This window comes from Haliaeetus leucocephalus, unplaced genomic scaffold, assembly GCF_000737465.1.
Source record: "Haliaeetus leucocephalus isolate CR32 unplaced genomic scaffold, Haliaeetus_leucocephalus-4.0 Scaffold1, whole genome shotgun sequence".
Taxonomy (NCBI): Eukaryota; Metazoa; Chordata; class Aves; order Accipitriformes; family Accipitridae; genus Haliaeetus; species Haliaeetus leucocephalus.
In genome coordinates this window covers 16,985,212-16,999,361 of record NW_010972437.1, presented here as the reverse complement: position 1 = coordinate 16,999,361, position 14,150 = coordinate 16,985,212, and the positions used below count along the sequence as shown (strand labels likewise).

The 14,150-nt window shown below is 66.5% G+C and overlaps 1 protein-coding gene across 1 annotated transcript in view; it reads right to left on the bottom strand.

Moving 5' to 3' along the window:
- The window catches only part of OBSL1 (obscurin-like 1), a 15,047-nt gene extending 3,426 nt beyond the window's left edge, over window positions 1–11,621 (bottom strand). Inside the window, exons 1-14 of the mRNA XM_010567876.1 lie at window positions 10,580–11,621; window positions 9,548–9,817; window positions 9,070–9,330; window positions 8,441–8,746; window positions 8,058–8,342; window positions 7,689–7,964; window positions 7,281–7,553; window positions 4,488–4,760; window positions 2,885–3,160; window positions 2,379–2,654; window positions 2,014–2,289; window positions 1,475–1,756; window positions 443–718; window positions 30–305 (exon numbers count right to left, since the gene is read on the bottom strand). Coding sequence (XP_010566178.1) covers window positions 30–305; window positions 443–718; window positions 1,475–1,756; window positions 2,014–2,289; window positions 2,379–2,654; window positions 2,885–3,160; window positions 4,488–4,760; window positions 7,281–7,553; window positions 7,689–7,964; window positions 8,058–8,342; window positions 8,441–8,746; window positions 9,070–9,330; window positions 9,548–9,817; window positions 10,580–11,621 — 4,648 coding nt within the window. The remainder of the gene's footprint in view (window positions 1–29; window positions 306–442; window positions 719–1,474; window positions 1,757–2,013; window positions 2,290–2,378; window positions 2,655–2,884; window positions 3,161–4,487; window positions 4,761–7,280; window positions 7,554–7,688; window positions 7,965–8,057; window positions 8,343–8,440; window positions 8,747–9,069; window positions 9,331–9,547; window positions 9,818–10,579) is intronic.
- Window positions 11,622–14,150: the final 2,529 nt, after the last annotated feature.

Genomic DNA, 14,150 nt, shown 5'->3' with positions numbered 1-14,150 from the left:
GCCCCCCCCCCCCCCCCCCCCCCGCCCACCTCGGACGCTCACGTCGAACTGCATCTGGTCGTGGGGGGAGAGGCAGGGGTAGACGCCGGCATCCTCCTTGGCCACGTTGCAGAGGACGAGGCTGTGCACACGGCCGTCCCGCCGCAGCTCGCAGCGCTCGCCGGCCACCGCCGCCTGCCGCGGGCCCAGCCAGGTGACATCGGCTCGCTCCGTGGAGGCGACGGCGGACAGCACGGCGCTGCCACCCTCCAGCACCAGCAGCTTCTCCCGCTCCTCCTGCTTGTTCACGAACAGCACGGGCGCCTCTGTGCCGGGGAAGAACCGGGCTCAGCCGTGTCCCCTCCGGTGGCACCAGCATGGGATGGGGGCATGAAGCATCCCAGCGCAGGGCAGGGGACAGCTCCTGCCCCCCGGCATGGGTGAGGGACACCTCCAGGCTCACCTTTCACGTGCAGCGTGAAATGCACCTCATCGTCACCAGCATCGCAGAGGAAGATGCCGCCGTCACCCAGCTCCGCTTGCTTGATGGTGAGGCTGCGCACGGGGCCCTCGCTGCACACCAGCAGCCGCCCGCCCGAGCGCAGCGTCTGTCCATCCTTCTGCCACTGCACGGCTGCCGTCTCCGGGGACAGCCGGGCCACCAGCGTCACGCTGTCCCCTTCCAGCACCTCCAGCGGGCTCTGTGCTTCCTCCTTGTTGACAACGCGCACGGGCTGGGCTGGGGGGCGTGGGAGACAAGGCAGGGCTCAGGGGTGTCCCCGTGGTGCGGGGCAGCGCAGGGACGGGACCGCTGCGAGCGGAGAGGTGGCAATGCCCACAGTGAGTCATCATGGGGCAGGAGGGCTGTGCGTTTGGCTGGGGGTCAAGGTGGGACCAGCTGGGGGTGCCGGTGGGACCAGCCTGGGGGTCCCGGCGGGGCAGGTGTGCCGGCTGGCAGCATCTGGCAGCTCAGGGTCCCCTCGGGAAAGGGGCCCAAGTCAGGGATGGCGGCAGAGCCCATTGCTCCTGCATCCCTCCCGGCACAGGCAGCTCAGCTGCCAGGTTGGGGCCCTTAATTTTGGTGCGTCCCCCATACCGAGCACCTTGCTGGGGAGCTGGAACACCTGCCTGTGCCAGGCCTTCTCCCACCCTGCCCCAGCCCTCCATCTTCAGCTGATAAGGGTCCAGGCTGAGCTCAGCCCTTGGCAGCCAAAGCAGGAGGAGCGGCGCCTGGGAGCCGGCCAAGGCTAAATTTAACCAGCCCCTGGCTGGAGGAGGCGGGAGGGACATATCTCACCATGACCCTGACATGTCCCTTTCCGACCAACGGCTCCTGCGGGGTCGGAGACAGGGGTCCCGACCTCCGCTGCCACGCTGCCACCCTGGCCTTGGCCATCAGCGGGGTCACAGAGACATCCCCTCCCCCCGCCCAGGGCTGTGGCACGATCCCACCGTGCTGGGGGGTCCCTGTGGCACTGGGCTCCTGCCAGCTCACCCAACACCTCCACATTCATCACCACGCGGTCGCTGGCGGCATCGCAGACGTAGCACCCCGAGTCGCTGGGCTGCACTCCACGGACGGTGAGCTGCCGCAGCACCCCACTGGCCTCCACCTGCACCCGCTCACCCGGCTGCACCTCCTGGCCATCCCGGAGCCAGCGCACAGTGGTGTCGGGATGGGAGAGCTCATAAGCCAGCACCAGGTCCTCCCCGGCCACCAAGTATTGATGCTCCGCAGCGCCCATGCTGCCCACGATGGTCACCGGTGGCTCTGGGACTGGAGAGACAGGCTGTTACCAGGTGAGCAGCAGCCTGTGCTGGATGCTGCAACGGCCAGATCTACCTGGACCTCCTCTAGCTGCAGCCAGGCAGCGCAGGGGTTTCCACAGAGCGCCTGCGTGGGTGCAGCCCGCTCCCCACCAGCCTCCTTGTGCCCACTGCCACCCAGCCCAGCCCCACACCAGCCTGGCAGCAGCCAGGGACCCACCTCGGTCCTCGCCCTGCTGGCTGTCCCCCCCGGGACCTCCCGCTCACCTTCCACGGTGACGAAGAAGACGATGCTGTCATCGCCGGTGTCGCAGAGATACTCCCCTGCGTCCCTGCCCGTGGCGCCCAGGATGACGAGGGAGCGGCGTGCCCCATCCTCTTCCAGGCGCACACGCCCCGTGTCCTGCAGCTTCTCCCCGTCCTTGTACCACTTCACCTCCCCGTGGGCGTGCGAGAGGTGCACCTCCAGCACCAGGTCCTCCATGGCCCAGCAATGCCGGCGGGTCGGCAGGACGTCCCTCTCCAGGATCCTGACCAGCGGGTCTGCAGCACCCAACACCAACGGAGCTGGGGTCTCTGGGGTCCGTGCATCCAGTATCCCCCACCAGGCTCTCCCCCAGCCTCTTGCTCACCCAACACTTGGACAGTGAAGGTCACCGTGTCATCGGCGGCATCGCAGATGTATTTTCCGGAGTGCTCAGCTCGGGCCGCGGGGATGAGCAGGCGGCGGTGGGCACCCTCCTCCTCCAGGACCAGGCTGCCCCCAGCCTCCAGCCTGACACCATCCTTGGCCCAGTGCACAGGCGCATCCGCACGGGACAGCTCACAGCCCAGCGCCACCGTCTCCCCTGGGGACACCGTCACGACAGGAAGAGGTCTGCGGGGCTGCAGGATCCGCACCGGCGGCTCTGCAAGGACGGTGTGGCCGTGATGCAAAGCAGCGCAGGGACAACACGGCCCCGGGGACGCCTCTGCTGCCAGCCTCAGGTGAGCACCCTCTCTGGGTGGCCTGGCACCTGGGGGGTGGGAACCCACAGGCTCCGCCACTACAGAGGAGCCGGTCCCCCTCGCCCAGGCTGGGAAAGACCCCATTGCCAGAGCCCTGTCAGTGTGTCCCTGCTCCTGGGTCCCCACTGACCTGACACCTTGACGTCAAAGGAGACGGCCTCATCCTTGCTCTCGCAGATGTACTCGCCTGTGTCCTCTGCGCTGCTCTGGGGGATAAGGAGGCAGCGCCAGGCCCCCTCCGCCAGCAGCAGCAGGTTGTCGGTCTCGTCAACCTCCAGCCCGTCCTTGAACCAGCGTACGGGAGCCTCTGGCACAGAGAGCTCGCACCGCAGCTCCACGCGCCCTGGTGCCTGCACCGGCAGCTCCAGTGAGCGCTGCAGAGGGTGCAGGATCCTCACTGGTGGCTCTGCCGGGGATGTGGAGGAAGAGTATGAGACCTGCTCTCTGCACTGCTCCTGGCTCTGCTGTCCCTACTTACAGTCACCTGTATCCCTGTCCCCATGGGGCTGCATAGATGCAGCAGCCTCTCACCCCAGTGCAAAGGGGCAGGAGCTGCTTGAGGGCAGGGGAGGCGGGCACACAGTGCCAGCCCAGCATGGCTGGAGGGGGGCACCCACCAGCCCCAGGGTGATGCAGCCACACTCCCTCCTCTGCGATGCTGAGGGCAGGGAGCAGGGCTGGGGACACCATGGCACAAAGCCAGGGCAGCACTGCCCTTCCAAGGGCATCCCTGCTGTGCCACCAACCTGCCACCGAGACGTGGTAAGAGACAGACGCATCCCTGGCGTCACAGATGAACTCCCCCGTGTCCTGCAGCCGAGCACAGGGCAGCACCAGCCGGTGCCACGGCCCCTCCTGCTCCAGCACCAGGTTCTCGCCCGCCTCCACCTCCTCCCCGTCCTTGTACCAGCGCACCGGGGCCGCCGGGTGGGACAGCTGGCACCACAGCTTCACACGCTGCCCCACTACATAGGCATGGGGGGCTTCCTCGTTAGAGCTGATGATCCTCACCGGTGCATCTGCCGGGGGACACATGGCGGGGCTTAGCTGCTGTACTAGGTGAGCCCCACATGAGGACGGGCAACCCCCGGGCAGCTCACCGCTGACGGTCACCCTGAAGCTGGCAGCATGGTCCCCGGCATCGCAGGTGTACATCCCCGAGTCGGATGCCACGGCTGCGGGGATGTGCAGCCTCCGCGAGCATCCCTCTGAGTGAATGGCCAGGACCTCGGTCGGGACCACGGCCTCGCCGTCCTTCAGCCAGCGGACAGGGGCATCTGGGGGGGACACCTGGCACTCCAGCAGCACAGTCAGCCCCACCAGCACCTCCTGGAGCTGCTGTGCTTTGGGCACCGGGGCAATGCGGACCTGTGGGGCTGAGAGGACCAAGACCCTGTGTCACTTGGCCTCCATTCTACCTGACCTGGGGCTGTGGCCGGCATCATCCCAGCCCTGCAGCGCTAGTAGCCGAAAGGCGAGGGAGCACTAGGGCTGGGGTGTGAGGTGGCATAACCCATGGGCAGGCAGCGTGGCACAGGGCTCCAGGAGGAGACAGAGCAGCTGACCTGCCCCTGCCCACATCCCCCTCCAGCCCAGGGGCACGGGCAAGGAGCCGCACACGAGGAGGCGAGGGGCAGCTGAGGTGCTGCAGCTGCCTGTGGAACGGCAGCGTGAGCAGGGAGCCAGGACAGAGGTAGAAGGGGCAGAGGGCCGTCGCTGTGCGTTGCACCCACCTGCCACAGTGACGGTGTAGAAGACGGAGTCCCCTCCGGCATCGCAGACGAACTCCCCCGCGTCCTGCGGCCGGGCACAGGGCAGCACCAGCCGGCGCCACGGCCCCTCCTGCTCCAGCACCAGGTTCTCGCCCGCCTCCACCTCCTCCCCGTCCTTGTACCAGCGCACCGGGGCCGCCGGGCGGGACAGCTGGCACCACAGCTCCACGCGCTGCCCGGCCGCGTAGGCATGGGGGGCTTCCTCGTTAGAGCTGACGATCCTCACCGGTGCCTCTGCTGGTAGAGACACGGGACTCAGCCAGGATGTAAAGACCAGAGTAGGTGATGGTGGCAGTCACAGCCCTGCATAGAGCGATGGCTTCACCGGCTCATTGGCTTTAAGGTTGGAAGGCACCACCTCATCCACACCCCACATAGCACAAGTGGCTGGGCGGCCCTGGCTGGGGCTCCCTCTTCTCCTCACCCATTGCACCCAGGAGGAGCATCTGGCTTCCAGCTGGCTGTAAATTGGTGCCGTCCCCTCGCTCCCACGGTACCTGCCCTGCTCTGACCCAGGACAGAGCTGAGCAATGTGGAGGGGGGATGCAAGCAGGCAAGTGCCTTGTTAGCAAGCCCCAGCACTGCTAATTGCCATCTGTGGTGTCAGCACCAGCCCCTGTGGCTGCCCTACCAGAGGACGCCCACCCCTCTGCCTGTCTCCCCATTTCGGAGGCCACCGGGTTCCAGCTGGTGCTTCTGTCTCAGCTCAGCCTTGGCATTTACCAACACTGTGGCACAGGCGAATGGCTCGCTTGCAGCCAGCAGCCCCATCCCTCCAGCTCACGGGGACCTGGGACCCCATGCCAGATTGCAGTGCTCACTAAATGCCACCGTTAATAGGTTACATACGAAATGTGTGCCACTGCTCACATCTCCCCCCTGACTTGAATGGAATCTCTCTTTAGAGAGGGGCTCCCAGTACAAGCTATAGGTGACCAGCCCTCCTGTCTCCTGGAAGAAGGTCAGGATGTGGCCCCGGCCTGCAGCAGCCAACACTGCCTGCCCGGCCACACACATTGCAGCGGGCCGTAGCTGGCCTGGACTCTGCCATGGGTGCTCAGCAAGCCCGGCAGGCACAGGGCACAGCTGGCACCAGAGCACGCTGGAGGCCAAGTGGCAACCTGCCCTTCTCACGGCCTGCAGCTGCCCCGTGCTGGGCATCCGGGCTGCAAACTTCCCAGACAGTTTCCAGCCGCGATGCCCAGGCTCAGCAGCACACCGCAGCCCTGCAGCGCACGAAAGTGGCACGGAGCCAGTTTGCAGCATTCAACCTGCACCACGCTGAGCCTGCATCCGCCCGGCTCCCTGATCAAACGCTCGGCGGCTGCCTGTCTCCCTGGGCCTGCTAAAAGCAATCACATCGCTGAAGTACAGCTGGAGATGTTGAATGGCACTGAAGCGAGGAGGGGGCCATGTGCCAGCCCTCGGCAGGCAGCACCGCTCTGGCCCCAGCCCCACCACCGGCTCTGAGGGAGCCCCAGCGTTCGGCAGCTGCCGGAAAACCCAGAGGCACGCGGGGGTGGCCGGGCTTGAGGCAGGAGGGCTCCATGCCGCAGCAGTCCATGGAGGATAGCTGGGATGCCTCGGGGAAACCCAGGCGTGCCACACCAGCGCTGACTGCAGCAGCCAGCCCGGCACTTGTGCCAGAGAGGTGCCAGCCTGAGCCTCCCAGCACCCACCCCCAGCCCTGCCGGTGACACCGATGGCCAAATCCTGATCGAACTGAGCCAGCGTCTCTAAGACCCTTCTGCCGAAGTGATGCAAAGCTGCTCAGCCGAAAGGCTGAGCTTCAGCAGATGGTGTTCCCCCCTCCCACGCTAGGGAAGCCGAGCTCTCCATGCCCCGCACCCTTGCAGGGCGGACGATGCCTCCTGTCTCTGCCCAAAGCCCACACTGCACGTCCTTCTCACTGGCAATTTTGCCTTTATCACACAAAACCCCCTCCCTTCTTCACCCTCCCAGCAGTCACCACTTCACTGTCTCTTCCAGCATCTCTTAGCACTCATCCCATCTTCATTCCTACATCCTCTGCCATCGACTCTGGCCCTTTGCCACGTATTAACACTGTGGAGAGGCTTTACTGCTGTGGTCACGGAGCCTTTTAACCAGGCTTTAGCTCTGCCCCCGGTCGCCTTCCTGTGGTTGCGGGATTGTGGGTTTCAGGGCCAGCAAGGGGAAGTCTTTCACTTGCTTTCAGCTTTCATTATCCTCTGCCGGCTGGAGACGCCAGCAGCCGCTCCATGGCCGGGGCAGCCACCATGGGATGCCATCCCCCGCTCACACCCAGCAAACACCACCCAGTCGTCGGTATCCAGGCAACTGCTAATTTTCAGGTCAGCAATTAACACCGGCCCTCAGAGTGATGTCCAACCGTGAGTCACCCCACGCCAGCTGCTGGGCACTTGTACCCACTATTTTTAGGAACTCAGAGGAGGGCTTGTTTACTGACCGTGGGAGAGCTCCGGCAAACACCTGGTGTGGGGGTGCTGGGTGCCAGCCCTCGGGCACCCAAGTGTTTCAGACCAGCAGTGTGAGCTGTCCCCTTTGCCAGTCAGTCTGCGTGGTTTTGCGCACCAGAGCTGCTGCAAAGACCCCACCTGCCCGACCTGCTGTGACGAGGACCTGACAAAAGCATCTCTGAGGAGCATCCCCAACCCCAGAGCAGCAAGCGACAGCGACACGTGCTGTGGCACCCTGCACCACCAAAGCAAGCCCCCCAAGGTGTGACCCTGCCAACCTGCCTGCATCACCCACCTGCCACAGTGACGGTGTAGAAGACGGAGTCCCCTCCGGCATCGCAGACGAACTCCCCCGCGTCCTGCGGCCGGGCACAGGGCAGCACCAGCCGGCGCCACGGCCCCTCCTGCTCCAGCACCAGGTTCTCGCCCGCCTCCACCTCCTCCCCGTCCTTGTACCAGCGCACCGGGGCCACTGGGCGGGACAGCTGGCACCACAGCTCCACGCGCTGCCCGGCCGCGTAGGCATGGGGGGCTTCCTCGTTAGAGCTGACGATCCTCACCGGTGCCTCTGCCAGGGATAACACGGGGCTCAGTACAGGCACCCGACTGACAGCAGCTGTCGGCCCCATAATGGGGCAAGAAGAGGGTCAGGAGCACTGTCAGGAGGTGGGGTCCAGGCTCCCACACACAGTCCCCAGCTCACCGGTCACGGTCACCACAAAGCTCACAGCATCATCCCCAGCATCACAGGTGTACACGCCGGTGTCCGAGGGACCAGCCGAGCGGAGGAGCAGCCTCCGCACGCAGCCCTCCGCCTGCAGTGCAATAACATCGTCTGGGGGCACGGCCTCGCCATCCTTCAGCCAGCAGATGGAGGCACCCGGGGGGGACACCTGGCACTCCAGCAGTACGGGCAGCCCCTCCGGCACTTCCCGGAGGCGCTCGGCCTCGGGCACCGGGGCAATGCAGACCTGAGGAGCTGAGAGACGTCGTGGAGGGGTGAGAAGCATCGCCCAGCATGAGAGCCCCTGCTGCTCTTCTGGCAGGACCTCTGGGTGAGCACCCCACTCACCTTGCACGTGCAGCATGGCCGAGTCCCGCACGCCACCGGACACGAAGGTGACCTGGGCCCCGCTGTCGGCCAGCCGCACTCCCCGGATCAGCAGCGAGTGCTCCGTCCCATGGCGCTGCACGCTGCACCGGCCACCCACCCCCTCCTCCTCCTCCTCGCCCAGCCTGGCACCGTTGAGGATCCAGGTGCCGTGCACCGCAGCCGACAGCTCCAGGGAGAACCGCGCGTCCTCACCATCCCGCACCCGTGCATCCTGCAGACCCCTCTCCAGGCGAGCTGCTGGGGCTGGAGCACAGCCGGACTCAGTGCCGTGGCACGACATCCTGGCTGGCCTCTGGGGAGAGCCGGCTTCCAGGTGGGGGTCCCCGGCTCAGCACCCTCACCGAGATGCACGGAGCCGGGGAACTCCACGGGGCTGCTCCTGCCGTGCTCGTTGGCGGCGCAGATGCGGAAGCAGTAGTCGGCCTCACGGGGCACACTGTCACCCAGCACCCGCACGTGGCCGGGCAGGTCGGTGGCGAGGCACTGCACCCACTCGCCCCCCGCAGCCTCTCGCCGCTCCAGCAGGTAGCGGCTGGGGGGGCGGAGGTGGGCATCGGGCGCGGGGCACCAGGTCAGCAGGGCCGCGTTGCTCTCCGCCACGCTCATCTCGGCTGCCACCGGCGCGCTCGGGGGGTCACGCTTCACACCTGCAAGTCACAGCCCGTGTTGCCTGCTTGGGGATGGCAGTGAGGCTCCTGGCGGGGTGGCAGAAGGGCTGAGTGTGTCTCCGGGGATCCTCTCTCTGATGGAGAGGATGGTCTTGCTCCCGTGTAGCATGGTGCTGGTTACAGGGATCTGTGAGTGCCAGCAAGGCTGGGGCCCTGGAGCCCTGCTAAAAGCCCCCCTCCACAAAAAGCCACCGTAGCGTCACGTCCCCAGCATAGTGGGTGCCCATCCCGTCTCTCCCCCGTGTCACCCCCATGAATGGCCAGGATGGCAGATGTGGGGCCCCTCTGAGCCTGGGGCTTACACTTGACCCGGAGCTGGGAGGACGTCTGTGACTCCCCGACAGCAAAGGAGATGATGCCCGCATCCTGGCGGGTGACGTGCACCAGCACCAGGAGGTGCGTCCTGCCGAAGCTCTTCAGCACGATGTGGGGTGACTCTCGCAGCTGCAGCCCGTCCCGGCTCCAGCAGGTCCCCTCCACCACCTCCTGCGTCTCCACACAGAAAACAGCGTTCTCCCCCTCCATCACGTCCAGCTTCCGCGGCAGCCGCTTTGCGATCACCCCTGTGGGAAGAGATGCATGAGGGCCAAGGAGGGATGCTGAGGAGCAGGGTGGGCTCCCTGGGGTGGGAGAGGGGAGGAGGGTGAGGTTGAGGAGGGGCAGCAGCAGGCACCATGGCCAAAGAGTGGGAAGACTGACACAGGGGGCTGATGCAGTGCCGAGCCTGGCAAGGAGGGGGAGAGGAAGGCAAAGCCACGCCGCCAGAGACCTGACCCTCACCTCGGACGGAGACCTCGGCGATGCTGCGCCCCTTGTCCTTCATCTGGCAGAGGTAGATGCCATCGTCGTCGGTGCGGGCGTCGCGGATGGTCAGGCGCCGCACCACGCCTTGCTCCTCCATCACATACTTGTGGCTGGGCTGCAGCTCCCTGTCCTCCAGGTACCAGGCTGTGGGGATGGTCTCCAGCGGCACCTGGCACTCCAGCACGGCGTCCTCCCGCTCTGCCACCTCCACGTCTGTCAGCTGCACCTGGAACCGCAGCCGGTGCTCTGCCGCCAGGAGAGACGGGCGCTGAGGGTGTGCAGGGCACAGCATCCGCCAGCAGCCCTTCGCTCAGGGCGTTCCCAGCTCGCAAAGAGCACCGAGCCCTTGGCCCTTCTCTGCCCCTCTCCGACCTGCGTGTGACAGGCACTGCCCCGGGAAGCACATCCCCCAGAGTGGAGAGAACCAGGGCCTGGGCTGGGGAGACCCAGCAATGCCCCCAGCATCTCAGCAGGGAGTTTGGGGGACGCAGGAGCATGCATGCTAGCAGGCAGGGGCAGCCATCTCAGCAGAGGGGAGGCGGGGTGCAGGCGGGGGATGCACCAGGTGCCGGGTCACCCCAGCCACGGGCTGTCCCCAGCTGGCAGGGCGGCTCTGCGGGATGGGGCTGCCACCAGCGCAGACGCTTGGAGCCGTGCCCTGCAGGGCTGCCCGCCAAAACCACTCAGCACTTCCAGGGGAATTTGTCACCAAGGCACTGTCGCCCCTCCCCGCTCGTGGCTGGATGCCCGCAGACCTCCAGAGATGCCACCTCTCTGTTTGCAAGGAGAAAGGGGCACGGAGGGGGACACAGCTCCCCGGAGGAGCCCAGCATCCCCTGCTTCCAGCCCGCAGCTCTGTCCGGAGGAGCCTGGGGTGACCCCAGATGCACAGGGCAGGAGGGAGCCCAGGGATGCTGGGCTCACACACAGATGTATCCCTGCCAGACGAAAAGCCCTGGACCCCACCAGCACCCGTCCGCCCCAGGCAGCTCTTGGGCACGCTCCTACCTTTCACCTGGAGCTGCACTGCACTGAGGGTCTGGCCGGCAGTGTTGGACGCAGTGCAGACATACAGCCCCTGGTCCTGGGGTTTGCAGTACAGCACCTTGAGGATGAAGTAGCCCTCCCGGTCCTCGTAGATGAGGTGCCTGCGGCCAGGGGCGAGGGGCTCACCGTCCTTCTGCCAGACGATCTCTGGCTTGGGCTTGCCGGTAACGTAGCAGCGAAACTTGGCGTGCTTCCCCACGCTCACGGCGAACGCCTTGGCCCTCGGCACCCCGGCCGGCACCACACCATTGGGCATCCAGGTCTCTGGTCCCGCGCGACGTCCCTCTGCGTGCCGCCGCCGCCGCTGCTGCCGCTCCGCCGGTGGCTCGGGGCCATCAGCAGGAGAGCCATTGGGGAGCCCGTCCGGCAGCACCTGGGGTTCGACCAGGAGCACGGCAGCAGCCAGGGCTTCCCGTGAGCCACTACGTGCCCGGCACACGTACACCCCCCCGTCCGGGGGCCGGGCACTGAACAGCTTCAGGAAGTGCCAGTCCTCCGGCTCCTGCCCCACAGCGAAGTGGCTGCTCTCGAAGATGTCAGAGAGCTTGTGCCCATCCTTCTCCCATTCCAGCACCGGGCAGGGCTGCCCGGACACCCTGCAGGTGAACATCACGTCTTCCCCCCGGCACACCCGTGTGGACGAGGGGGCAACGAGGAAGGCAGGCGCCTCACCGCCCGAGCATCCCTCCTCCTCTTGGGGCTCCCCTGCCTCCACCTTGAGTGTAGCAGCAGCGTAGGTCGCGCCAACGCTGTTCTTGGCCTTGCAGACGTAGAGCCCGCTGTCCTGAGGGGTGGCACGGGACACCAGCAGGCTGTACAGGTCCCCCTTGGCCTCCACATGGAAGCGGCCCGAGGGCTCGATTGGGGTCTTGTCCTTCTCCCACAGGATGCTCGGCCGGGGGTCACCTGTGATCTGGCAGCTCAGGACCGCGTCAGTGCCGCTTCGCACTGTGAAGGCACGCGGGTAGGCCAGGAACCTGGGGGCTCCCCCGAACCCCTCCATCACCACCTCCTCAGGGTCACGGCAGGTGGCTGGCTGGAGCAGCAGTGGAGATCATCAGCCTGGGGGGATGCACAGACGGACCGGGGTGGGGGCTCAGGCTTCAGCAAAGGGACCGGTGTGGAGCACCACCAGGAGGGACCCGTGCCCAGAGCGATGGACCCCATGCTGCAGAAGCACCACCCTCGCTCTGAGCACCCCAGCCCCACTGGATACTCTCCTGTCTCAGCCTGAATCACCCATTTCCCAGCCCAGCAGCAATAGAAGAGGGAACAAAAGGCGACTCTTTGCACCCCAAGGGGCCTGGGCTCCCACAGCCTGCCCCAGGGTCGCAGAGGGGACCCCAGCTCCGGCGGCGGGGGACCCCCGCCTAGACCGGGAGCGCAGGCAGCTGCTTGCCGGGTGCTGGGGATGGTGGAGGCAGGACAGGCCCCAGTCTGCCCCTTCCCCACCCGCGGGGCATTCCTGCAGTATCGGGTGGTGGCAGAGCCGCATTCCTGCAGCATCTGGGCTGGCTCAGAAGGCAGGTGCTGATACGGGGCTGTCGCGGGTGGGAGGCACCGGGCCGGACCTGGGTGCTCCCCCCCCGGGCTCAGAGGGGCAGGGACCCCCCCTGCGCCCAGTGGTCACCCTGCAAGGCCATGCCCTGGGGCAAAGCGGGGCTGCCCCTGGAGCAGGTCCCCCCTCCAGAGTGTGGTCCCACAGGCAGGATCCGGCCCTTGGGTATTGAAAGCCACGGCTGGAAATTATCAGCCTCAGGGGGCAGAGGGAAGGCTGGGGAGATGGGTCCTGCTTTCGGAGGGCACTGCCTTCATCCCCAGTGCTGCGGGTAACCGTGCCCACCAGCACAGGCAGGAGCGGGGCAGGGTGCTCCGTGCCTCCTCTGAGCGAGTGCACCCCAGCCTCTGCCCGCACCATGGCTGGGGCGGAGGCATCTCTGCCTCCCTCCGGCAGGGGGAAGAGAAATAAAAATACTCCCTGAATGACCCAGAGGGGACAGTGGGAGAGGGCTGGTCCCCAAGGAGCAGCAGGGACCAGGGCCAGCTTCACCCAGACCCCTACCCCTGGGACAGTGCATCCATTCAGAGCCCCCTCCCCGGCCACACACTCCCCTGACCCACAGGCCACCCCACAGTAGTGCCCGCAGACACGCACAGCCCTGATGGCTCGGCCGCCCAGCTGCCCCCTCTAACCACCCCCTTCCCCAATTGCCCTGCCCCACGCAGCCCCACAGCTCAGTCCCCTGCCCCACACACGCACCTCGCTCCGCCGCCTCTCCCCCGTGTCTCCCAGTGCTGGCACCCGGCTCCTGCTGCTTCCCCCAGCTCCGCTCCCGGGTGTCAGCGCGCAGGGACCAAACGTTACAAATGCCTGCAGCTGCTGTCCCCAAAAATACCCTCTGATGACATGCTGGGTTGATAAGACTGAGCCTGCTCCATTCAGCGCCTCGCCGGGGCAGGGCTGGCCTACCTATGTATAGCAGCCCGGCAGGAGCCACCCGGCCCAGAGCGGGCAGGCAGCACTCCCCCTCTAGAGATCTGGGGTGCCACAAACCCGGCTGTGCCTTGGTGCTGGGTCAGCCAGCAGCAGGAGGCAACGCGCTGTGCAGGGTGCACAGCCTGGGGTGCACGGCGTGGGATGCCAGGCTGCAACGGGACGGGGCATGCCACGGAGGACATGCTGCATGGGGTGGGATGTGCTGCGCTGGATGCTGCGTGACATGCCAGGCTGCAGGGGATGGGATGCGCCGTACGGGCCACGCTATGTGGGACACTGGGCTGCAGGAGAAGTGGAGGGGGTGCGGAGGCTGCCCACCACCCCGCAGGGCAGGCAGGGCTCCTGGAGGGGGGATGCCTGGCACTGTCCCCGCAGACAGCAGTGGGAGGAAGGGTAGGACACGCTGGGTCCCCTTTGCAGCCTGTGCCCCTCCTGCCCCAGGAGCCAGTGCGCAGCCAGCCAGCCCAAACAGCACCTCAGGATCCTTCTCCTGGCACTACTGCAGAGTCTCCAGCTGGCCTGGCTCTGCCTCACCTCTTCTCCCCCTGAAGCCGTCCGAGCCTTCTCCAGCCCCAGGCAGTGCAGGGACCTCTTGCCATCCCTCCTGCTTCATGTCCCCAGGACCTCACCAGCCTCCAGGCTGCCCTGGAGATGCCACAGTCCCCTCACCCCCCAGCCTGCCCTCCTCAGGGCCTGGTCCTCACATCCCCACTGCCCTGTCACCCTGAGGTGTCCCAGCCATCCCTGGCAGGAGGGTGCCCAGTGTGCCACCCCCAACGTGCCCCCCCACGCCGGGGCCTCACAGGGCTCTGGACCCCATCAGGTCCCTGCCCAGATGTCCCTCCTGTGCACAGCTGCTGCCACCTCCCACTGTCCCCCAGAAGCCCCAAATCTGCAGCTCCTCCACCATGGGGGGCACCCAGCACCAGCAAAGCTCGCCCTGGGTTCCCCCTCTGTCCCCGCCAGCGCAGGAAAACCCTCCTGGGAGCACCCTGCCAGCAGCCCAGCCTCCCCAGCCCCCCGCACCAGCCCCCC